The sequence below is a fragment of the Hetaerina americana genome, unplaced genomic scaffold, assembly GCF_022747635.1.
Source record: "Hetaerina americana unplaced genomic scaffold, ioHetAmer1.1.p SCAF_7, whole genome shotgun sequence".
NCBI classification, from domain to species: domain Eukaryota; kingdom Metazoa; phylum Arthropoda; class Insecta; order Odonata; family Calopterygidae; genus Hetaerina; species Hetaerina americana.
The window spans coordinates 42,686,140-42,710,848 of record NW_027287316.1 but is presented as its reverse complement, the minus strand read 5'-3'; the positions used below and the strand labels follow the sequence as shown (position 1 = coordinate 42,710,848).

General features: G+C 39.6%; 1 protein-coding gene across 1 annotated transcript in view; it reads right to left on the bottom strand.

The window, feature by feature from the left end:
- The window catches only part of LOC139696656 (atrial natriuretic peptide receptor 1), a 370,838-nt gene that overhangs the window by 69,236 nt on the left and 276,893 nt on the right, over window positions 1-24,709 (bottom strand). The window contains exons 15-16 of the mRNA XM_071595471.1: window positions 19,804-19,993; window positions 16,594-16,743 (exon numbers count right to left, since the gene is read on the bottom strand). Of these exons, the coding sequence (XP_071451572.1) occupies window positions 16,594-16,743; window positions 19,804-19,993 (340 nt within the window). The remainder of the gene's footprint in view (window positions 1-16,593; window positions 16,744-19,803; window positions 19,994-24,709) is intronic.

Genomic DNA, 24,709 nt, shown 5'->3' with positions numbered 1-24,709 from the left:
TCCTGAAAACCACTGATTCCGTGTTGCATTCATGGCAATAACCCCTTTAGGCAAGGAGACTTCTACATCTACATCAATACCCTGCGAGCCACCAAAAAGGTGTGTGGCAGGGGGTGTAGCACCAGGAGGAAAGGTAAGGGATGAGGGGGTTAGGGTTTTTCAAATGGATGGGGAAAGGTGAGGGGAACCTGCAAAAAACATATAAATATCTCGTATAACCATGCGCAGTCCCTACCTTGTAGGTTAATACTTATTGTGTCAAGCTGACTCCTGAGGTATTACGATTACAAGCATTCTGGTCTCTTATTTTTCTTGTAAAAAACGACCATTTAAACCTGTCAGACTTGCAGTCTATCCCTCTAATCTTATATTTATGATCCCCCTGCCCGTAATACGTTGGGGTTCGTATTATGTTCTTAATGTCATCGGAAAAGGACCCATATTTAAATGTTTTAATAAGTTTAATCCATATTGTAAACGCCGCTGTGTGAGGGAATCCTAGCCTACATTTTCTAGCAAAGTAGTCACGCTACTGCGTTGGTCATAACAATTTTTGAGAAATCTACCCCCCCCTCCGCTGAACTCAATCTAATTCGGAAATCAAATTTATCTCTTGAGGATCCCATATACTGGCAGCGTACTCTAGGTGGGGCCTGACTAGGGCAAGAAAACATCTTTCCTTCACTTTTTCGTCGCATTTACCCAGCACTCTTTTTACAAATCCCAATTTTTTATTAGCACGACCGCATATTACTCGTATGTGCTTTCCCCAGGACAGATCGTGAGTAATTGTTACACCTAAGTATTTAAAGGAATCTACCCTCGCGATTTTTTTTCTGTTTGTTTCACTTTGTATCTAAATGGGAGGAAATTACTCTTTTCCCAAAAATGACTTGAAGGTGTACAACTACGTATGATGAGTACGCTGAGATCCTCGACCGATTGCGACTATCGCGTAAGGTGGAGCAATGCATTCTCGTCGGGTCATTTTAGAGGAAATGGAGTGAGAACATAGGATTTAAATGGTGGAATGGAGGGTGTAAGGAGTATTTAATGTCTCTTAGAATTTTATCAGCATATCTCTATGGCAAAGTGTCGTCAGAGAGATGTGCTGTTCTTTTAAAAAATGCGTGGAGTCAGGTTTCTCGAACGCATTGAATGTTGCCATTTCTTTACCTTGACCATTGATAAATTCTTGTAAATTTACTTGCTAAAATATTACTTTCAGTCAAACCGATAAACTTTGATAAAACGTGGAAACTTTGTCAAAAACGTACTTTTTTTATAAACTTTCGAGATTCATTTCAGAGAATTGACAGAGAATATCCTTGGATAGTAAAAAAATGCATTAATTAAAACCAGTTTCATATCGGTTAATTATGAGTCTCGTCAAATAAGGCCAAATTAGTATTGAAAATTTAAATAATAAATTAAGTTAAAATGAAGAAAATACCCAAGAAAGGTCATTTCATATTTTGAGAGCACGAGGGAGATAAAACAAAATATTGATCTTTCACGGACGATATAAGTCTGAAATAATAATTTTCCAGTTCATAACGAGATTTTAAGGATTCAAAACATTATTTCACGACGATCATTTTCGTAGTCTTCAAAGCGTATCGTCGGCGGCGTAAAGATAACAATTTTGGCCTGATAAAAATCATAAATCTTCTCGTTAGTAAACTCGTGGAATAACGTGAGCATTACAGAACGCACGAATTCTTAATGTAATACAGTGGCTCCAAAGCTTCGCCTGTAAGAATAAAACACGATCTATACACAAAACGCATTAAACTATTATTGAGGCAAAAAAAACCAACTTCCGATATTATAATCGTTCCCATTCCTGAAAACATTCTGAATATCTTTTTTCACGAAAGAACATTCAGAATGAGCTATCGAATTAATAACTCATAAATTTGGAAAATATAACCTTAATTTCAACGTAGAGGATAGTTCCTTTTACCGAAAAAACGTCTTAAATGTACGTATTTTTTCATATGGTTCTTTAAATATGAGCGCTCCAAACAATTTGGAGTTGCTCAGCCAAGGACATTCTTTCTTTTTTCCGTTTCTGATCTTATTTTTACTACATTATCTGGATACAAATTCCATCCTGAATGAGGAAAAAGATACGGAGTGGTCTGTACTTAAGCCATTTGGAGGACGTTCACGAATTGCAAATGCTCATTTATAAACGTTCATAAGACCGGGCTTACTTTCAATTAACTACATTACAATATTAATAGGAGTAAATTTTTCAGCAACCTTCTTTATTCGCAATTTTTAATTCCAATTTTTATTTATTTTCAAAGGAATAATATGCTGTTTAGAATTTTAGTACGTAAATATTCTAATGAAAAGTCACAATTTTGAAATATCTTTTTTCCAGCGGGCCAAGAATTCTACTTTAAAATCTTATAAAAAAATGCTATTCACAGGTTCAATAAGTTTTAAAGGTCAACTACAGTATCGCCATCTCACTGAAATAGCTAGAATATCTCTCTCCACCTAGAGCTGGAAAGCTTTCCAAATAATAATGTTACATTGTAAAAAAGGAAAAAAATCAGTCTAATCACTATAGTCTATAAGCTTATTATAGTCTATTGAAACTTATTCATTGCATATTTTTATCAATTTATACGAGGGTCATCCGGAAAGTAGTACCCGTTCGTGCCGCATGAAGTGCTGACGACGCGATATGAATTTTAAATGAATTTTTTCATCTCAACATCATTGATCTCAAATGGTGGAAAGATTAATGCATTAATTCGTAGCTTTTGTGCAATATCCTTGTATGGGCGAAGCGTCATTCCGGACACAGGAAAATTGTTTAATATCTTGATAAGTTGAAGGAAAATTCAGCATTTTATTGAGTTTGAGAAATTTTTTAGCCGGTTAAAATTAAAATAATTGATGCAATTAAGAATACCATTTGAGAATGCTATGAAAAACCTGAGCATTAATTTTTACATAATGGTATTCAGGCTTTTGAGTCAATTTAAATAAGGTTAAGCAATTTCTAAATAGAGTGCCTACGCCATATAGGCTTTGTATTCAGGCTTTTGAGCCAGTCCTTATTAAAGGTGAAGCAGTACAGCTTCATACGAACATCCGTTTTCATAAGACTGAGGGCCTTTGTTAATCTATTATTACGATATAGCGAAATGAAAATCAATACTCTGTCAAGGACCCTACTTCATCAATTAAATTTAAATTCTTTCCATCTTGAAGGTCACATATTTTGATAAAATAATTTCTATGAGATTAAAAGGAAATGAATTAAATTCTATAGCATTAAGCTGTAATCCGGTAAATTTGGTATAAAATTCTCATTACATACTTTAATTAAGATGCACCATTACGCAATTATTATAGTTATGCAAACACGTTCGTGATCTAACTGTGGAGAGATTTTTTTAAATTAATTGGTAGTCTACCCAATATTTTCCTCTGCTGCAGTTTTTTTGATTAAAGGGAGTCGGAAGTAGTTAACTAGCAAAAAAACAAACAATTGAACGCAAATGCCGCGTGAATTTGAAGAGAAATGAAAAAATAAAAAGGGACTTCGGTCGGCGGTAAAATAATACAAATGCGGCGACGCTGAGTGACAACAAGTAATGCTGCACATCATCCCTGGATTTCACTCAGTATCGGATGAAAAACTATTTTTGTTAGCTCAGAAAATTTGAACATTTTTAAACTAAGAAACCTCAATGTGTTTATAAATGTTATTACTTTAACGAGGTTTCTTTTGGCTTAAATTTTTAAGGCCACGAAAACTTTTTTCTCTATAGTTTATCAATTCGTGTTACTATATAACGGAAATTGTCCCCAAATTAGTGACACATGAAGCTATTATGATTTAAACTGTCTAGCTACACCTTAAATATTATCGGAAAACGCTCAGAACTAGAATTTTCTCTTTCCACGATAAAAATTACATTCGCGTTAACAATTGTGCAAAAAAGCAATTTCAGGATTAGGAAGATACACCGAAACAATTATTTCTGATACCATCGGGTTCTTTCGCCCAGAAGGTATCAACTTTCAACCGAAATCGGGAAAAATAAACAATGGATGACTGAGATGACCAAATTATTTAACTCCAATATACCTAATATTAGTATAAAACTGCGCAACATGAACTGAGAGTGCGGGTACTAAACCGAAAGTACAAATTTGATTTTCAAAAGCAAATATTTTTAAGGATAAACTGAATGAAGGAATTTCCATTTAAAACGAAAAACAAAGAAATTATCACATCAAAGCAAATATCAATCATGCATACTATGCTGTTCTATTATGTTTGACACGACGCTATTATAATCCTTCTACGCAGAAGTGAACACATCGTCATACGACCTGCTGAGTTACGCCATAGAATTAGCGCCCTAGAGAGAAGCGGTTAATTAGTGACTGGGTTAAACCATGTCTAAAAAATTAAAGTAAGTACTCTGGTACAAGGATCGCTGAATATTAATGGAAATATAATATCTGTAGTGAATCATCTTATTACGAGCAAGTAAGAGGGATTTTAATAAGCTGCAACCATCAAACTACCATCATTGCTAGCAGTGATTATCGTGTCCAGTTAAATAGGTGACAGCAAGCAATTAAGTCCTCAAAAAAACGGTGGACCTATGTACTGTATGGACTATGTACTGACATAGTATGTTAGAGCACACATTAATATTTACCTATACTGAGTTGATTTTACGACAAAAAAGGTGGGAAAACTAGAACTGAAATGTGACAAAAACTCTCTTTTTCGTGATAAGATGAATTTCGTATTAGCATAATTTTATCATGGACATTTATACAACGCTACTGCTGGGAGCATAAATATGTTTTCCTGAAGTAATCTTCATACAAACCAAATCCTTACCTAAGGTATATTGTATGGTAATTAAATTAGTCCTATGAGAATATTACCATAATCAGATGTATAAATCACGGTAATCTAGCCATTCATTCGATATTAACATCTGAACATATTCTATGATACATGATAATAATGTACAGATTTGTTATTTTCTGAAGGGATAATGATATGCCATCTCATGAGAAGGGAATGGACACATCGGCTTCGTGATAAATAAGAACAGCAGATTTGATATCCAATCACCGTCATCTTGGCCCGCTTTGGAATTCCCTTGACGCACATGACACCAATTAGGCCAACATGTGATTTCCTGGAGGGAAAAATAATATACTTCCAATTAAAAATTTCTGATATATCGGACGGTAATTGTTTTCCTCAATGAAACCGGAAGCTGAATAAGCCCACTTATTTTATAGTAATTCATTTTACTTCCGAGATCCGAGAAAAAATTAATCGCGAAATTTTTGCTGGAAATACTTGTATCAACCTAGGATTCTCCTCTTTTCCTCTTTTCTAAATTACGGGTGGTGTCCTAACACCCCCTGCCACACGCCCTTGCGGCGGCTTGCGTGGTATTAAGTAGATGTAGATGTAGGATATATAATCAAATAACGGAAAAGACGAAAAACAAACAACTATTTCAAGAATACTTTTTGCATTTTCCATAAGGTCTCAAAGACCGTTGGTTATTTTTTGTGTTATTATTATTATGTTTGTGTATCAACAGAAGTTCCCTCATTCATAATTTTATGAATAGCTGCTCTAGCGTACATTTACTCGGGCAAGAAAAATCGTATCAGACTCTCTCAAAACAGGGCCTTTTAAATGGTTCACGAGAACGAAGGGGAAGGCCAGCTGCATCAAGCTAGTTCCACAAACTATCAACGGGCGGTCATTATCCCGACCCTAAGTGAAACCCACAGAGGAAATGGGAGAGGAGGATCAGGGAATTGAATACAGAGTAGAGATGGCGAAAAGGGGTTAATCGATTGAGCGGCCATACGATTTCAAGGTGCCATGGTGAATGATCCTCGGGGAACTGGTAAGCCTTTTGGCCGCGCCAAACAGTTCATCGATACCTAAAATTAACTACCGTATTCGGTTAGTGCATATATATGAGTGTGGCGCCTCATTCTGCTCCTCTGAGCAAATATGACCTAGCAGCTGGAAAATCGAAATCGGCTAAGTCCAGCCCAGTGCGATACCCTACAGGAAAAGAGAATATTTTTGCGTACAAGCAGTGATAAAATAAAATACTAAGAGATTTCATCTTATAGACCGACAGAATTAAATTTGAAGGAAAGATAAAGACGAAAATGTTTTCGTCAAATAAAACGATTTTCCATAACATCCTTTTAGAATGATCTCATTTTCCTGTAGAGAATTTAAATTTTTCTTACTTGGCTATATTGTTCTGTTTTATTTCCCCAAGTTCAAGTATTGTGATGCAAACATGAACAGATTATTTAAAAACAAAATAAAACGAATAATTAAATGTTATTTAAAACTATTACGAAACCGAATATTACGGTTGTTACAGCTGAGTATATCGCGCCAAATAACTTTTACATTGCTCAATTGGAAAGGAATTGTTACAACCACTGGTTCGGTTAATCAGCGAACCTAAACCACCTAAATAGGCTGTAAGGAGGTGAACCGAATGCATAGGTTTCACCAAAGAAAATGATTACCCCGTTTCTAACTTATAGCCCGAATGAATAGCATCAATTCTCTGGATAACGCCTTGTTAAAGTCAGAGGAGGCAGAGGAAGGAGCGCAATTCATCACGCACATTCATCATCAGACAAAGACCAAGGGTGTAGTTAGTCTCGCAGGCAGGACCTCGACATGTGAAAACAGTGCTTTCTAAAAGGTCTTTACTTTGCACAAACGTATACTCTCCTGCAATAGCTGGGACTCACAAGAAACAAACAACTCTTGTTTGGAGATGCTTACCAAGAAGATGGGAAAAATATTGTTGGGTCTTTTTACAGAAAAAGTTATTCATTAATTGTGTCAAAGATACGCGGTAATGGAGGAAAAGATTTATGTCGATGATCGGCAAGCAAAAATTTTACTTACGAAGCAACCCTGCTAGATATATTCAAACATGTCTTCTTTTGACCATCGTCACCAAAATGTTTTGAATATTATTACTCACGTCCAAAAAAATGTGAGACAAATTGTAGACCCAAATTTCCCGCTAAATACTTATGCCAACGCAATGACGAAGGGACATTCATAAAAAAAAGTTTTTGTGTTTATCACACTCAGTAATTTAGTGCTTTTTATTAATATTTTTCTAACCACATGCTTTTGCAGGAATTGATATATTTGAATATTTCCTACATAAATATGGCACCAAAAATACGTAACATAGGCCTTGTAATGCTCACGTTACTACACAATGAGAGAAAAACTACCGCAATTCATGTAGTTAAAGTTTTAATAAACATGTTAACAGACAATAATAAATAAACCAGAGAAAATACACTGATTAAACATTTAAAACGTTGCGATTTCCCATCAGCGGAGTCAAGGAATGAATGAGTTGCGGCAGAATGTTTAGTTTGCATCATACACAGCCGTGTACTTACGTGTGTTTTAACGTTTTTTATCCATTATCATTTTCTAAAAATTAATAAGGCATATTTAGGGTGAACGTGAATATTTTGTATACATAGTTGTTAGTCCTAGTGAGCACCGATATGAAATTACATGTATGTATTCATGGAAATGTCACATAGATTGAGAAGGTTGCGTGTGGCGACGATATTATCGGCCGATGATTGAAGGCGTAAAGGCTTTTCGTTAAGTGGAGTTGTTTGTATTACTTGCCACTCCACAAGTCCAGCTACTGCAATAATATATTTTTAGCCCGTTATGATTGTTCTAAGTAGATAAATGGCTTTAAAAAGAATTTTTATTCAGTGATTAATGAAATATTTCTTGCAAAAACGATCAATGCAATCTTTAGAGTTTTGCTTGTGCATTTTAAAGGAAAATTTTAAGTCAAGATATTAAATCGCAATCTTACAGAAGGCAATTTTCTCCAATGTGAAAAATATTTAATTATATTATTTATGTGTGCGTACTCAGAATATATAATAAGTTACAAAGTGAATGAAATTGAGGATTACAAGGCGTGAATTCCGTATTTATCGGGCCGCGTTTGCTATATGAAAGAAATATCCAAATAAGTTCACATAAAGCACGGCGAGAAAAATATCCGCAAAGATATATTTACTGAGAGCGACAAATGCGCTAAAACTAACAAAAACCTCCTTGTAATCCTGGAATCAGCATAAACTACATTAGCATTTGGTAGGAAATTTGGGTCGACAAATTATCTCATTATCTTTCTGGACGGACGACAAACTATTCCACATTTTTTGGTGGCAGTGGTCGACTAAAGACATCTGGGAATAGGAAAAAACCCTCATAGATCGCGGGGTCGCTTCGGAGGCGACAACCTCTGCTTGGCGACCGTTTACATAAATCTTGCCTTGCCTTTCCCCCGTGGAGGAGCTTTAACTAAGCAAAGACGGAGAATTATCATTCCATTATTTGGAGAAGACACGCACATAAAACTGATCTGGCTAAGTTTTCTCATCAGTGCTTCCGACATTAGTTCAATTCCATCAACATTACTTCACGGAGCGCTCTAACCCAGATGCCATTTTAACCTCCCAAGCGAAACATCACTATCCGACGGATAAAATTGTAAGTAATTGACTTCTCTCTGGGAAATGATCCTCTCCGTTTCGCACGGAAATGAGGAGTTATGCCAACTGAAAGAACCTCATTATGGAAGACGGCTGTTTTGTATAAGCCACTCGTTCACACGCAGCGGGGACCTCGAAGAAGATCATCAGTGTGCTAGGAATTTGTCATCATAATAGCAAATCTATTATGCAGACGTTGAAGTATTACCCTTGGTATGACCCTGTAGGGTATTCACAGGAGCGGGAGACCCAGAACGACGAGGAGAGGAAGAAATAGGAAGTGTAATTGGCAAAGGAAAATAAATCACATTGGCGCCTATTGATGAAGGCTCCCCACTTTACATTGGAGAGATAGGTCGAGAAGTATCTGTCTAGGAAAGTTATTTATTCGATAGGTAAAAATGTTTATAAATGTGTACACTAATACATTGATTTCTATTAATTATGCGACGAGGATTTTTCCAAATTGTACCCAATTGAAATAGATACGCGATGGCAGACGAAAATAATTTCAACTGTCCAAATTTAAGCGAGAAGATACCTAAAACCGTATGGAATATTATTAAAAGAGTGTTTAATTAATGTTATGTTAATGACACGAGTAACATGCGACCAGTTAAAATTGGTTCTAAAAATAAGAGATTTGCCGAAAATAATATTAAAATTAACTGTTTCCCATAAGAAAGTGGATTCAGAAGAAACCAACGCTCATTTAATGTACATCTGATCAGGTTCATATATATTTTTTTAAGTTTTTCATAAAACTGGTTGTGTTTACATTTTAATCTATGTACGCAGGCAAACGTCCCTGATGAATCGTATTTACGTGGTCGTAGCCTCTCCGGGGAGTGTAGAATAAAGTTGGGGAAGAGTTATGGGACTAATTCTTGCCATCTGTCATCGCAAAATAACCTCCCAACCTACCTCCTAAAACGTCTGTTAACCCTTTTCACTCCTCATTTCCTCTCTCTCTTTCTCAAGGCCCGTAGTCCGTCCGTTATTTTTTGATCGGCTCACCCCATTCCCGGGGAACTCGGGGATCCGCTCCAGAGGGCAATCAAACTCTCATCGATACTGTCAGGTCTGCAGCGAGCATGTTGACCCAAGGGCGTCCTATCATTTCGGCGCGCCCAATAATCGCACGCCTCTATTTTTTCTCTGCGCTGGAGATAAGAATCGGAAGGAGTGGGGGGATTTTACATTGATGACAGATACACTTGACTGCTATTGAAAATAGTTCATGGAGACCGGAATTACGAATTAAAGACGTTTTGATATTTTTCCTAATTAATAGATAATGGTTTCGCAATGAGTGTCGTGACCTTGGTAAATATAGAAATTAAAGGATTGAATTTACATCGAAGTAATAAAAATTAAAGCGTTTGAGTTCTTTCTTCTTTAATTCTTTTATTTGAATTAATAATTCTTATCCCGAAACTAGCGAATGTGAAATAGAGGAAAATGGCGATACGACCAATAAATTTCGAAGTAACTGCGGTAGAGGCCGTGACAGTAACTTTTGACAGAGTTATCCGTTAATGCACAGTGCAATGCAACAAATTCTTGTTTTTATTGTACGACCATTAAAATTTGGCACAGCTTTTTACGCGTTCAATATGTAAAAGCAGTCACTGCCCCTAATTCGTCAATCTATTCCCGAATCCTTTAACTAATTGTTTTACTCTGCTCTACATGGGTGAACTGCATGGTCTGTAGACGGTAGACCTATCGCTGTTTGCTATCGCAAACTACCCCACCTCGGATTCGTAATTTCAAATCAAGATTTTTCGATCAGAGAAAAATTCAGATTTTACGGACTTGATAATTACTGAGATTTGAGGGAACATATTTTTGTTTCGATGAAACTTTGATTTGATTATAATTTTCATGAATGATGAGGATTCCATTTCCGTTGCTTTTGAAGAGGTATAATTTTAACATAATTTTTGCTCATAATTCCAGAACTAATTCCTCTTCAACTAATATGCTTACGAATTACCATTGTTTTGGAGTTCATGAAACAACCAAATTCAAATAAATTATACAAGCAAAGAACAATTTGGAAACAAAAGGCTTAGTAATTATTAACTTGTAAGTTACGTGAAATGAGTCATTATTCGTTTTGCATTCACATTACGCATTTGAATCTTTCCATAAACCCTAGGCTGGTGAAATAATTGTCAGAATTTATGGAGTCAATTATATAGACTCGTATACTAAACGCTATCACACCGTCAAATATTTTTCCTTGAATCACCTCTCACTGTCTGAAATCAAAAAAGTAAGAACTCAACAATAAAACTAACGCGTTTTCATTTAATAACAATTGTAATTCGGTCATGTGATTTTAAAGGTATTTTCGAGGATTTTGACGAGATCTACGGATATCCACTTTATAACGAAGGTAATTGAATTTATGCCACCTATGTTTAACTTTAATTAAATAAATTTCGTCCATCGGATACAAAAGTTATTGTACCACTTTATTACAGGACACAAAAATGTTTCATTGTGTTCCATGGTCTTAGAGTTTGAATAAACCACTTGTTCATAGCAGATTTCCCCGCTAAAATATTGACACACCACACGGTTATTACCCATGCAGTGTTGTACGAAGTAAAGAAAGTTTTCCATTTGTTCAAAACTCAAATATTTACCCATACCTCCGTGAAAAGGAATTTTGCGGGAAGAACTACAAAATTGTACAAATTTCTGAAAACGTAGCATAACAAAGGTCAAATGGAACCGACGGATGCCATATTCATTCCTGAAGAAATTTTGGTTTTGTTACTTGCATTACATTTTACGAATAGAGCCGAAGTGTTTAAACAGTTTTATTGTATACACGGACATATGTAGAAAAATAATTAAATAAAACTCTTTCACGTTTAATTTAATTAATTTAGCTCAAAAATTATATACTATTCAATATTAGAGATGTAGAAATTATAACATAGGCACTCCCTAGTATCCTAAAAAAGGATACACTAAGGGTATTAGCTCTTGGGTCGGATTTGGCTCAATTCCCTTCCCAGAAAGAGTCCCGGCGAAGTGTGGGCATTTAATATTTTCTCTTGTGACTGTTTGACATCAGTTGATGGATTGATAGAAAGGGTAGCTGTGTGCACTAGTCCATCCATCTAGGTACGATCAATGAAATTTCAGGTTGAGATCCCTTTCTCCGTGATGAAATATTTGCAAAATACCCTCTTTTCGTTTTCATCCTGAGACCTTGGCTCAATTGTCATTTAATTTCAATAACCCTGCTGTTTGCCCAAATATCCGTGTCTTCTCCCGTTTTCACTTCTTGAATCTATTTGGACATACTTTTGTTACTAAGGTAACAATTAGTGGAAACCAATCCATATCATATGAAGACGTTACACGTGAAATTTAGCTGTTTGCTAACATCCTACAATGAGTGTAACATTACGTATTCTAATATATACTAATCAAATTCATTTTAAGGACTTAACAGCTGAAAAAAAATTTAAGGTTAGATTTATATTCTTGATTTATCAAGTATGGAATTTTTTTTCGCATGGAATAAAATAACCTTTTGCTATTTGGCAACGGCGTATAAAAGTAGTGGAAAAGTAGTTGAGTTCGAAAGGATGTGAATAAGCGCGGAATTGTCAATGTATAGGAAGCAAAACCAATTGGATGTGAATTACGGCTGATTTCCCCGAAATGAAAATAGTTTTCGGAATTAAAATGGAGTAGGGGAGCGTGGTTAACGGCAATGCACATCTCAAGAAGCCTCATTCACCCCCCCCCCTCTCAGACCGTAATCTCAACCGTGATAGACTAGAAAAAATTGTATCGTCGCGGAGAAAAGTTTATGGACAAAAGCTAGCCAAAGTAATTCGGAATTTTTCTAATAAACTACACCTAAATTGCTTAGTAATCATTTTGATTTAAATAACATATTTTATTACCGAAAATTTTAATACAGGTTTTTATGATAAACTTCATTTTCGGACACAAATTTGAATTAATAGCCTCCAGTCTGACTGGCTGAGTAGTCAGACGGACTACTCGCAAAAGTTCACTTACGATGCGAGATGCTCCAGATACAGGGCGCGGATCGGTCAAGTTGAAAAAAGATAAAAAATATTCATTTTCGGACTTAAATGACAAATTTTATGACATAACTCAACTACTAGGCAAATGATGATCGAAAAGAATTGGAAGAGCTGTTTTTGTGTAATTTATTGACGCACATATTAACGAGTTCAGAATCTACTTGCACCGAGATCATTAGTATAACCTGTTAGGAATATTTAATGTGTGAACAGTCAATTCATCCTGCAAATTAGTCGTCACGAATGAAAATCTGCTATCATTCTCGATACCTTCCGTCTTCGTCGCCACAAAGGAAACACTAAGAAAATAAATAAATTAGAGTAAACTTTACATTAAAGAAGGGAAATTGATTGGGTTAAATATTAAACACCGGAACATTTCATTTTTGCAAAGAAGGCACTTGACTATATATATTGAGAGTATAGCCACAAAACTTTTTTCCCTCAAATCACTGAGGAAGAGATTACTGTATAAACTGGAAATTTTCGGGATATTATGTGCATTTTGCAGTGCATGGAAGCCTGAAGCAAGAAAAGTAGTTCAAATATTATTAATATTGTTTAAATTTATCTCAGAAGCTCATAGGGACATGAAATAAATTATCAGACAAAATGTGAGTTTACGTGACTCAGTGGTTGACTGTCTATACCAGTAAATTGGTAGACAGCATCTTGCTCAACTCAAGTATATTGATATTGAATCAATTAAGTTATATGGATGAATTAATGTTCATGTAGATTCAAATATGAAATATCAATTTCAGTCGCTAATATTCATTAATAATATTTTAACGATGCAACTGAGCTGTATATCACCTCTATATTAAAAGTATAATTACCTTAAGAACTGTATTCATTAATTATAATTGACTCATTCCAGTTTGATAATTGTTAAATCGTGTTTGAAGTTTTTTTTAACGACTAAACTGTCAATCTATTTTCGATTTTATTCACAATGGAATGAGTTTAAAGACCACACGGAATAAGAAGCTCTGCAGACAGATTTGTGTGAGCCCCGTAAATATAGGCAACTTAACGTACATTACTGTATTTGAATCGTTCACCCTTCAGGATACGCATAAATGAAAATTCAACTTATGGTTTCGGGCGCTGGGGTTGACCTCGCAAAATGAGGAGAAAAGCTAAGAATTTAACTATCCGCCAGCAGGTATCGATCCAAAGGTACGTTTCCTGCAGCTCCCTTACTCTGAACCCCGTTATTGAATATGCACCTCAGGGCGGAAACTTGGAAATTTTTTCGCCGACCCTCTTCGTCTTCATTTTTGTACGCCTCGGAGTGTTAACAATGAGCTTAACGCCATGGTATGCAACTAATAATTCACTTGAATTTTCCACTTAATGAACTTATCTCATGAAGAAAAAATTATCATTCAAATTAGGATGAATTCAAGTAGTAGTTTTAGGGGAGGCAACAGACAGCTGAGGTCATTTGCGGTATTAGGGGTGGATGGTAAAGTATGAAGGGTGGAGAGAAACCCGGCGTCGGCATCAGCCTTCTCTAATCGAAAGGCGCAAAAGGAGTGTGCAGTTTAACGTCCCATCCGACGGACGGCGTACTCACTTAATAAGTTCTCCACAAAACACCTGAATTAGTGATCGGAAAACGACTGAAAAACATGTATCCTCCTGGAATGGATCCCGGGTCTTCCCAGTAGAAATCCAGTACGTTAGGCACCGCACTATTTCGGTCTTTCGGATAAATTCAATACTCACAGAACTAGCTGATTGATTTCAGAAAAAAATGTTCGATAATTGTATTTCCGATAATTTTTATCCTTGGATATTTAACCTGTCGTGTGCAACTTTTATAGACAAAAGCAATTTAAGCAAAAAATTAATAAAATAATCAGTACTGCGTAATACCATTTAGTCGTTACTGGTAATCCAACGTAGTCACTGATTGAGTAAATCCCAACAACTCTGAATGGTTTCCTTCGGAAAACCTTGACCTTGAAAAAATTGGCCATAATGTAGAGAGACATGGCCTACGACATATCCCCTGACAACAGGGGTTGACACGCGATCTCAAGCCAACTCGCCCCTGGAATCTGTAATTTTCCCCCCGGTGCATTCCGACGAAGGTGAAAAATGGTGTAGGAAGAGGGGGTGGGAAGAAGGGCCGAATCGATTTCGTCTTACACGCGCGGTTGGGCCGGCGCGGGGGCTTCCCCCCGGTCTCAACCCGGCTGGTGGAGGACGCTGCCTCCTCCACCGCCTCCACTATCTCGACGCCGATATCCCCCAACGGCCGGGGGGCCCCACACTCCCTGACCTCGTCGCCTTCACGCGGGCCGACGGATTCAGTTGGCCAACAGGTGGGCGTGGCGCTGCGTGAACGCATGCAAAAAGGCCGCCCCCGCTAGGACACGCCACCCTGGGTGGTCAGGGATTGAGGGTGAAGGATGGGAAGGGGAGTGGTATGCGGGGTGAGGTGAGAAGAGTCAGGGGCGTGGGTCGCGCGGACGGAGGCCGAAGAAATACGGGGGCCATTTGGAAGGATTTTGAGTTTTTTCCTCCTCTGCCCCCTTATCCCATTCGTCCTTCGCTTTTTTCTCACGTCCGCTTCGTCTCCCACGCTCTTTTTGACTACGCCCACGATCTGTGAACGGTCTGACGCCTCCCAATTAGTCACGGCATTCCAAAGGAACAAAATGATTCAGGCACATTCGCTGTTTATGCGATTTCATGGCCTTGGTAATGGAATGGGAATGGATAAACTATTCAATATTAAAGGCTATCAATTGTTCATATATACCAGAATAGAATTTCATAAATCTCAAAATGAAAAAAAATTAAAATCGCGAAATCGGTGAGGACACTACTGAACAGGTGTGAAATAAGAGATGTGCATCAATGAAGTATATTTATTAAGCTAAAGAACATTTAATTTTTTACAACTTTCGCATGTGACGGCCAAGTATCTTATTGTTAGAAATGTCGGATTTTGAATTGAGCTTTCCGGAATAAGCCACGAATGGCAAGGATTTAGGAAGAGCTGATCTTGCAAAATACAATTGGGACTTTTTATCCATGATGTCCTGAGATTGAGAGAAAATAACATGCGATGATGAAAATAACTGTCGATGCAGTATTTTTGGATTTTAAGAAAGCCCTCGATTAAATCCCGAACCATAAACTTTTACGTTAACCTAAACTTTACGGTATTAATGGAAAAATAATAAGTTTCATAAGAAACTTCTTGTCATAGCGCCAACATAGTAGTCATAGACTGGTTGTACTCAACGGAGGTAGATAAAACTTCCAGTGTCTCCCAGGGAAGCGTAATAGGGCCGCTTCTATTCTTTATTTACATAAATGACTTAAGCTCACACGCTGGTAGCAACCTTAGATTATTTGAAATCAAGACGGTGGTTTTCAGGGAAATAATATCCCAAAAGATTGCGGGCTACTCTATAGAAACTAAGAGGAAATATCAAATTGGTACAGGGATGGGAGATTAGTACTTAACGTAATCAAATGCGCAGTTTTGAAATTTTTGAGCAAAATAAATTTATGAAACAGATTGTTTGGTGCTAACTACGGCAGATCAAGTTTAAGATTTTGGGGTATTTCTAGCACCACACCTTTCATGGGGAACACATCAGTGCGCATAAGGGTACATCAGGACTGTTCACAGTTCCCACAAGAAACTTAACAACTCACGCGATATTTTAAAATCTATTTTCATCGTAACTCTAAATTTAGCGTAAATACAAAGCATGAGACTGAATTAAGTCTTGAAAGAAGCCTAACGGGCACAGAAATTCCTTTTAATTGCGGCTGATTGTAAATATGCGTATACTTCACGAGGTAAATTGCAATCGGTTTGCCATGAATTGCATTATGTTATATTATGGGGAGGTATGTTAGTACTCACTTTGGCAGCAGTTGATACAGAAGTTCCTCACATTTCCTCTTCTCTTCGAGGTAGTCGGCGGTCCTCTCTTCAACAAGGGCCTCCAAGTTGTTGGCGTACTGCTCCATCCGAGACAGCAAGTTGTCCAATATATTTCCGCTCTCGTAATCCCTGACCAAAGGAGATTTAGCGGGATGTTGAAAACCTCCATTTGGTTACCACATTCTTCCTCATTAACTTGAAATGCCCTTTGAAATGTTTCTCATCCCATGGTCCAATTATTATTAAGTAACTTATCCTTGATAACTTGATGTTACGGACATAGCAGTCACATCGATATCCATGAATTTAATGATAATCTCTCTAACTGACTTGCTATAAATTACGTAAATGCCTAATGTCATTATTATATTAAGTGACTAGTAAGTAAGTTAAGATTGAGTTACCTCTAATACCTTCGTTGATAAACGCTTTTTTTTGAATATTCATCCGGATTACGTAAAAATACATTTGGAGAAGTTTTCACTTTGGTTCATTTCTTTAGAAAGAAAACTTAGGCATGTAAATTGTTTGTTCATATTAAACAAGAATTATTTCATTAAGGTATATGATTTTTTCCTTCTCGTTACTGTTGAACCAAGTAGCTGTACATAAATTTTCTAGGAGTTAATTATGGTTGCCATCGGTACAGCCTAAAACAAGTCCCGAAAGAATTGCGGTCTAATGCTATACCTAATCTAACCTTATTAAATGATATCTGCTGGTCTACATTTTTTCTTGATATAGGAATTTTTAATGTGATTCTTACCCATGAATGTGAATTTATGAATCCATGGAAATTTTCATACTTTAATAAAAAACTAGACAGGCTACGGGAACATAAGTTTAGACAGTTGAATTTGGAAACGGAAGGGAATTCTGACATGTTACCCATAATTTTATACTTTACACTTGAGATGAACGGAAACTCATAAAATTTGTTTTCCCAAGATATTCCGGGCAATTCAAACTCACTCAAAAAGTAAGTAAGAGTAAACCTTATAAGATATTTGAATAACTATACATTTTAATAATAAAGCTCAGGCAAAAGAGATATTTAAAATTGGTTTTTGGGTTGCAAGTTGTTCATGACAATGATAGAACCAAAAAAATTAGAATAATATTATTTATATTATTTTGAGCTATTATTTTTAGTTAAATAGGTATAATAAATATAATTATTGCTATCTTTATTTAGTATTATAATATTAAAAGATCTGTGCATAAATATACGTTTAATTTTTAATGTTAACTCATATCGTTATCTTATATCCTAATCAAATTTCCTACATTTTATGTCCTCTTAATTTTATTTTAGCATTTAAATTACTATTATGTTCTCAGCAGCCTTGCTTTTTATTTTTTAACGATCTTCCCGTTTCTCTTCGCTTCCTTCATCATCCCATTATTCTAACTTGGAATTAAATCCACTAATTCTTTGGATTCTTTCCATCATCCCATTCCAAGCTTTTAATGATGGCTTCCCCATTCTTCTTTTTACCCTCTAATCCTCTTACATACGAGGGTCATCCGGAAAGTAGTACCCGTTCGTGCCGCATGAAGTGCTGACGACGCGAGTAGCCGCTGGACGAGGTCAGATAGCTTCAGTGGCTTGTCTGCCTTCTCTGAGCCAAGTTGCGTGACGCTAGCATTGCCTGTGTTGTTTCTGTGATTGTTTACAATGTTTAAAAAAATTGAGAACGCCGCCAGTTGTGAAGTGAGGGCAGTGATTAAATTCCTCAATGCAAGAAACGTTCGCCCATGTGATATTCATCGCCAATTAAAGGAGGTGTATGGAGACAATGTAATGGACGAGTCGTCTGTTCGGCGGTGGTGTCGCAACTTCAACATGGGGAGGGGGAACACACACGACGATGAGCGTTCGGAGAGACCGTCTGTCATTACAGACCAACTGGTGAGCTCAGTTGACGAATTCGTGAGGAACGATCGGCGCGTCACAATTGATGACATCTGTGAGCATTTTCCCAATGTTTCTCGAACAATTGTTCATGAAATTGTTAAACACCATCTGCATTATGCAAAAATTTGTGCAAGATGGGTCCCTCGCGTATCTCAATGAGCTGGCGGCGAAGGACTATGCAGCAGGAATACAGAAACTTGTCACACGTTATGACAAATGCCTTAATTTGCTTGGAGATTATGTTGAGAAGTAGTTTAAAGTATCCTCTTTCAAATAAATTTTTTTATGTTTGTTAATATTTACTTTTGTGTCTTTATTTCACGAACGGGTACTACTTTCCGGATGACCCTCGTATAAGTCTACGATTCGGAATCGAATTATTACGAAAGCCTGAATCCTATCAGTGAATCTATGCAAATGAATTATGCTGCTCATATATACTCTACTATATAATCTTTGTCTTACGAAAAGATCAAATCAGTATCTACCGATGTCCCGTGGAGTTTTATGGCATTTTGGCACATTCGCCTATAACGGCTTTTGAACTATGTCATCTGAGTACTAGACCCGGGTAAGAGTATTTTTTGCGGAAAATATAAATTATTACGAAAGAATTTAGTGAAATGATTACATCGCGAAGATCAAATCTTATTTTGACATAATTCCTTCGTCAGTTTCGAGCTCCATAAGGGAGATGATAGATACTCCGCATCAGATATTAGACCTTCAATTCTTTACGTGTGAAGAAAATAAACTCCGTTCTTTCTTGACGACCGGATCTATTTGAGTTTCAGGAAAGTCATTCTTCGCGGTTCCCAACGGGATTAGACTTCATCGTATTTTGTTCCCGAAAAGTAAACTCTTCACCCTAATATATTCGTTGGTGCTCACTACACGAGATTTCGCTCAAATTATTTGCGGGGAAAAACGTTTCACGCATTTTCCTTGCGGCCTCACGAAAGAATGGCAGAACTTTGACGGCCGGATGGCCCGAGGGTCGGTCGCCCCCGTGATCCTTCCCATGTTGAGGCTCTCACGCCCGCTTATTCACCTCCCTCGGGGAGATGAAAAAGTTTCTCCCCTCTATCCCTCCCAACCACCTCTCCGAACCCCTTCCTCTCCCTCTCGAGTCCTTAAACCCCTCCAACTCCCGCCCCATAACGCCTCTCTTGCGTGTTATCCATCTCCCTCCCCTCCCACCTCAAGTCCCATCCACGGTGTTCCCAGGCTTACGCCCATAAGCCGCCCCACACAAACAAAAACACACTCACTTGTTCAACCTCCGGATGGCCGCCTTGAGGGCCTGGAAGTCCGGCCTCTCCTGCGGCTCCTCGGCCCAGCAGCGCCGCATCAGGGAGGCCACTTCCTCTTCGCAGGCGTCCACGAGGCCCGCCTCCACCGAGGGGCGGAAGGGGTCGGCACCCTCCTTCCCCACGCCTCCGCACACCCGCATCACTATGTCTGCAACGAGATGGAAAGGGCGGGGGAGGAATGAGGGGGAAGGTATGAGGGAGGGGAAGGAGAGGATAGAGTACGGGTGGAGGGTGGGAATAGAGATTAGCGCGGGAGATGGAAAAAGTTTGTTTCGTTTGGGGGGAAGGTTGGGATTAGACCCGTCCAGGGCCCTCTCACGAATAGAATTCGCAAACTGCGTCACGTGTTGCACATACATAAGTCTACTCGTATTAATAGGCCTTGGGACCTAGTGGAAAGGATGTTCCACTGGAGACCGGAAGGGCCCGGGTTCAAGTCCGGGTGGACTTAGTCATGCCCTCGCATAAGGATACTGGTTCTTCCAGAGAAAGGGAAAGCTACAGACCTACAACCCTGACCTGTTACTGGAATTTTATGCATATTAGGTCTTATTAAAAGGTGACTTCAGCCCTAAATGATTTTTTGGGTACCAGATCTACCTGAGAAACCTCTAGTAACAGAGTGAAAGGAACCGACCCCCCTACCCGGATGTGTGATTTTTTCGCATCTTATAGGTGGGGAAAATTCGGCGTTTTCTGCTATCATTGCCCAACAAACCAGCCACCGGGTAAATTGCTGTGGTGTCAAGTGTCAATACACGGGAAAATATTTTCTCTAAATCTCAGGTGCGTCCTTGATGTACGTGAAATATTTTAGTACCCCGATATTACGTCAGAGGTTCGACTGCGATGGTATGCTGGAAAAAAATCTTTTCGGCGAGTTCATCTCAATTGAAGGAGGTTGTAATCAAAATTTGGAAAGTAATTGATTGGCTGAGGGTGAAGAAAGCTAAAATTATGATAAAAATAACAATAGAACTCGGGAACAGTAATTTTTTAACACTCCTAACTTTTTAATTTACCCATGAACTCCATATTGTATTTTTTACTGTTCCCAAGATATCTCCTATGTTATCAAAATGTAAAAGACATTACTTATTCGTCATTACGAATGCAAATATGTCATTTTAAGCAATTTATCATGAACATTCTTAAAAGTAAATGCATTTTAAATTGAAGAATTTATTCAATTTAACACCTAACAATTAGGATTCCATTGGTTTAAAGCCATAAAATAGGTTAAAAGCCCTTGTGATCAAATTACATTAATCCAAAATTTGATGGCATTAAAAGCATATAATAAAATTACAAATCTTGATGAATCTCTCTTTGTTTACAAAGGCATGTTGAAACCAATCCATTTGGTTTAATCTGTTGCTGTTAGAATTCATTTGAAAAATATTCCGCTGATTTGACAATTTTTTATAAATTCCCATATATTGAAGCCTGTCACACAAAATGGGCATGATAAAAATCACTAATAAAAAAGACATGCAGACAGGCGATTAAAAATCTATGCATAAAAAAAGATCCAGATAATTCTAGCAATCCGCCAATGTCATGGTATTGTGTGGATACGGCCATTACATTGCAAAATAGTGTTCATGCGAATAAAAGATAATTAAGTCTGTGATTTGTTAGTTGTAATACGCATTTAAAATTAATTGGCTATTCATTGCCCTTGAGTTAACCTTAAAAATATGATGTCAATGTTGATTTCAATCGAACAATTTTAAAAGCTTGACCTTATATGCATCTAAAGAGTTTTTACTTCTCATTACTCGATTACTTACTGATTAATCCGGAAAATCTTGGAAACATATCACTTCAAGAGAACGTCACTCGTGATATAACATGAAATCTTTGTTTAGATAACGTTTGTCTAACCTTCAGAAAAAAATTATTTACCTATTGTATTACACGAGTAAATTCCTTCTGAGAAGAATGATCTCAATTACAAATAAATTCAAGTTCGATATAAAAAACAAATGCTCTGTACCGCCATGACATTTTAAAGGTTAAAACGGCACTCCACTTCCGTACAAATATATTTTACCCGAGAAAATTCCCAACGCTTCATTGGGAACTCTCACAGAATAATACCCCAGCACGTTTAAAAAATATTGTATGGATAAATATAAAATTTAAAAGACAGTCTACTTTGGAAATAACTCAAGTTATGGAATATTGGAGTCAGAAAGAAGAGTTATTGGGAATAAAACTAAAGACACAAGCGAGCGATATGAACGATATTTTTGGATCAAAAAAAGCACGCCCGAATATACATAAATCGATGGGAGAGCTAGCAGGTATAAAATATGAGAGAACTGCCCAAAATCCTCTCGTGACAAGAAGTGTTTACAACGGTTCCGTGTATTTCTTTTTTATTAATCTTTTTTTCAAACTTTCTTTTTTCTTTCAAATAAAACCAGTTTTCGCCGCGGAACTTTCGCTTTGGGTACTCACAAGGGGTTGGCAGGAGGGGAAAACACATAGCAGGGGCCACCCCTGGACACCCGTAATCGTTACACGCGGCCCTGCACTGCGAGCAGTCGAGGTTACACCGGGGCCGCCGGGGCCCGAGGCCCATGAGCGGACTCCGGCACGGGCTGATCAAAGCCGAGGGCGTCCCGCCGCCACTGGGCGACAGCGGGAGCCGAAGTAGCCCCGAGGAGGCGACCGGAGTTTGAGTCGGGCTGGACTCCGAGCCCTCGGACTCCTCGGACTCCTTGGGCGGTGCCAGGCGACGGTCCCCGGCGGGAGACCTGTCAACCGCCGCGGAGACACCCGGGGTGCGGACCGGGAGGAGAGCGTCGCCGGCGGAAGCCCTTCTGGCTGCCGGTTTCCTTGGGACGGCGCCGGCTGACCCCCTCGGGGGCGGCGGAGGAGGGACCGCGGTGGCGGTCGCCTCGGCGGGCCCCACCGTGGACGCCCGGCGTCGCTCCGGGGCGGGTGGACGGGGGGAAGATCCCCTGGCGGCCATCTCGCGTGGGTAATCAGCGGGGTTGGGACAATGGGTGTTCAGGGCCCAGGGTGCGAGCCCGAGACCATCTGGCCAGCGGGAGAAGACGGAGGACCGCTAAATGGACTCAGCGGGAGGTCGAATTTCCGGCTGGAGCGGATGGACGCGCGAGGAAGCAGAGAGGGTGCGGTGGACCCGAGCGGCTGTGGCATAATCATGGATCGAGGGAGGAAATGTGGAGCAGATGAGGAGAGAGGCAGGGCAACAAAAGGGGGTCAGGAGAAAGGGTGAGGCGGGGTCGGGGGGGCGGAGTGTTGGGAACGGAGGGGGTCGGGGTCTGAGTAGGGGAAGTGGGTATATGGGCAGGGATAGTTTAGGGAGGGGGAGGGGCGAGAGACGGATGAGGGAGGGAGAACTTGTGAGTGGAGGGTTTCGGCGTGAGATAGCTGGCCTTATGACGCGTTAGTGTACTCGTATGTTGGGGGGTGGAGTGAGGAAATGGGAAAAGGAAAAAAGAGCAGAATTCGGGCGCTGAAAGGGAGGGACCGGCTTTTGGGGGACGAGTAGGAGGAAATAGCGGGAAATCACCGCAAAAACGTTACCCTGGGAGAGAGAGAGTCAACGTAGGAGGGAAAGTGAGGCTACAGCGGTGGGCGGAGCAGGAAAGAGCATCAGAGCATTGGATGGGGATTGAAAGGGAGTCGTGGGGAGTCTATGGGAACGAATAGGAATGGAAGGAGGGTGGGGGAGAGGGAAACCGGGGTGGGTAACAAACGGGGAATACCCTCGGGGATTAGTTCTGGGACGCCGCTGATACTCGGGAGGCCGCGGAGGGTTCGGGGAGGGCGGGTTGGTCGTCTGAGGGATTGCCAATCAACCTCCCGGCGGGAAGGTCGGAGGGGAGAGGCGACAAGGGGAGGGGACCAAGTCGGTGTCCGCCAGGAGTCCAGGGACGGAGGTTGTAAATGCGAGCGCTCCAGCGGCGTGCGCAGAGAGAGAACTGGCGCCAGGAGAAGAGGAACGTCCACCGTCAGGGGGGTCGATGGTATGCGCCCACCGTCGTTGATGCTTCGAGTGATAAGAGCCGGGAGCCGTTATAGAACCGTTCGCGGTTGAAGAGTCACCCTATTTGATGGAACAATAACACGGCCAATTCCGTATGGCATCAGTATCCACCATCATCTTCGGATGATGGGAGACGGGTGGGACTTACTGGAAATTCCGAGCCATCCAAGTGGTTAAGGCCGCAGCGTTCCCAATAATTTAGGAACGACCGTTACGAGGAAACACTTACTGTAGACAGAGCACGCGCGATCGAGATTTCTGTGGACGGAATGAAGGGGAAAAAAATATAATTGACCCGCACTCGCAAAAATAGTTTGCTTCAATAGGAATGTCGACCGTCCGAGAGGCGGGGAAGGAGAGTCGGCCGTAGAGTCGAGAGCAATTCGGGGCGTACGTCGACCGACAAAAAGAGTCGCGCGCACCGATGACGAGGCGATGGATTTAGGACGCTCGCCGTCGGAAGTCGGGGTGAAGGTGACTTCCGGCGCCGTGACTCTCTCTCTCTCCGTCCTTCCCCCTTCGACCGCCCCGCGGAGACGTGTGCAAACCGATCGCACGCGACCGTCCTCTGTTTTGATTCCAATGGGCGGCGGAGAGGGAGTGAAGGCGAGCGGCGGGGATGGTGGGCGGGGGGGGTTGAGTCGAGGAGTGGTAGGGGGTGAGTTGGGGGAGGAAGGCTGGGAGTCGGCGCAGGCGCCGAGGAAGAGAGAGAGAAAGGGGTTTACCCAGCTGGGATTAAAATAAAATCCGCTCGACCAAAATTTTTAGGCGGATGTAGAGGTACGGAAGGAGATGGTGAGCAGAGAGAGAGAGAGAGAAAGAGAGAGGGAGAGTTTA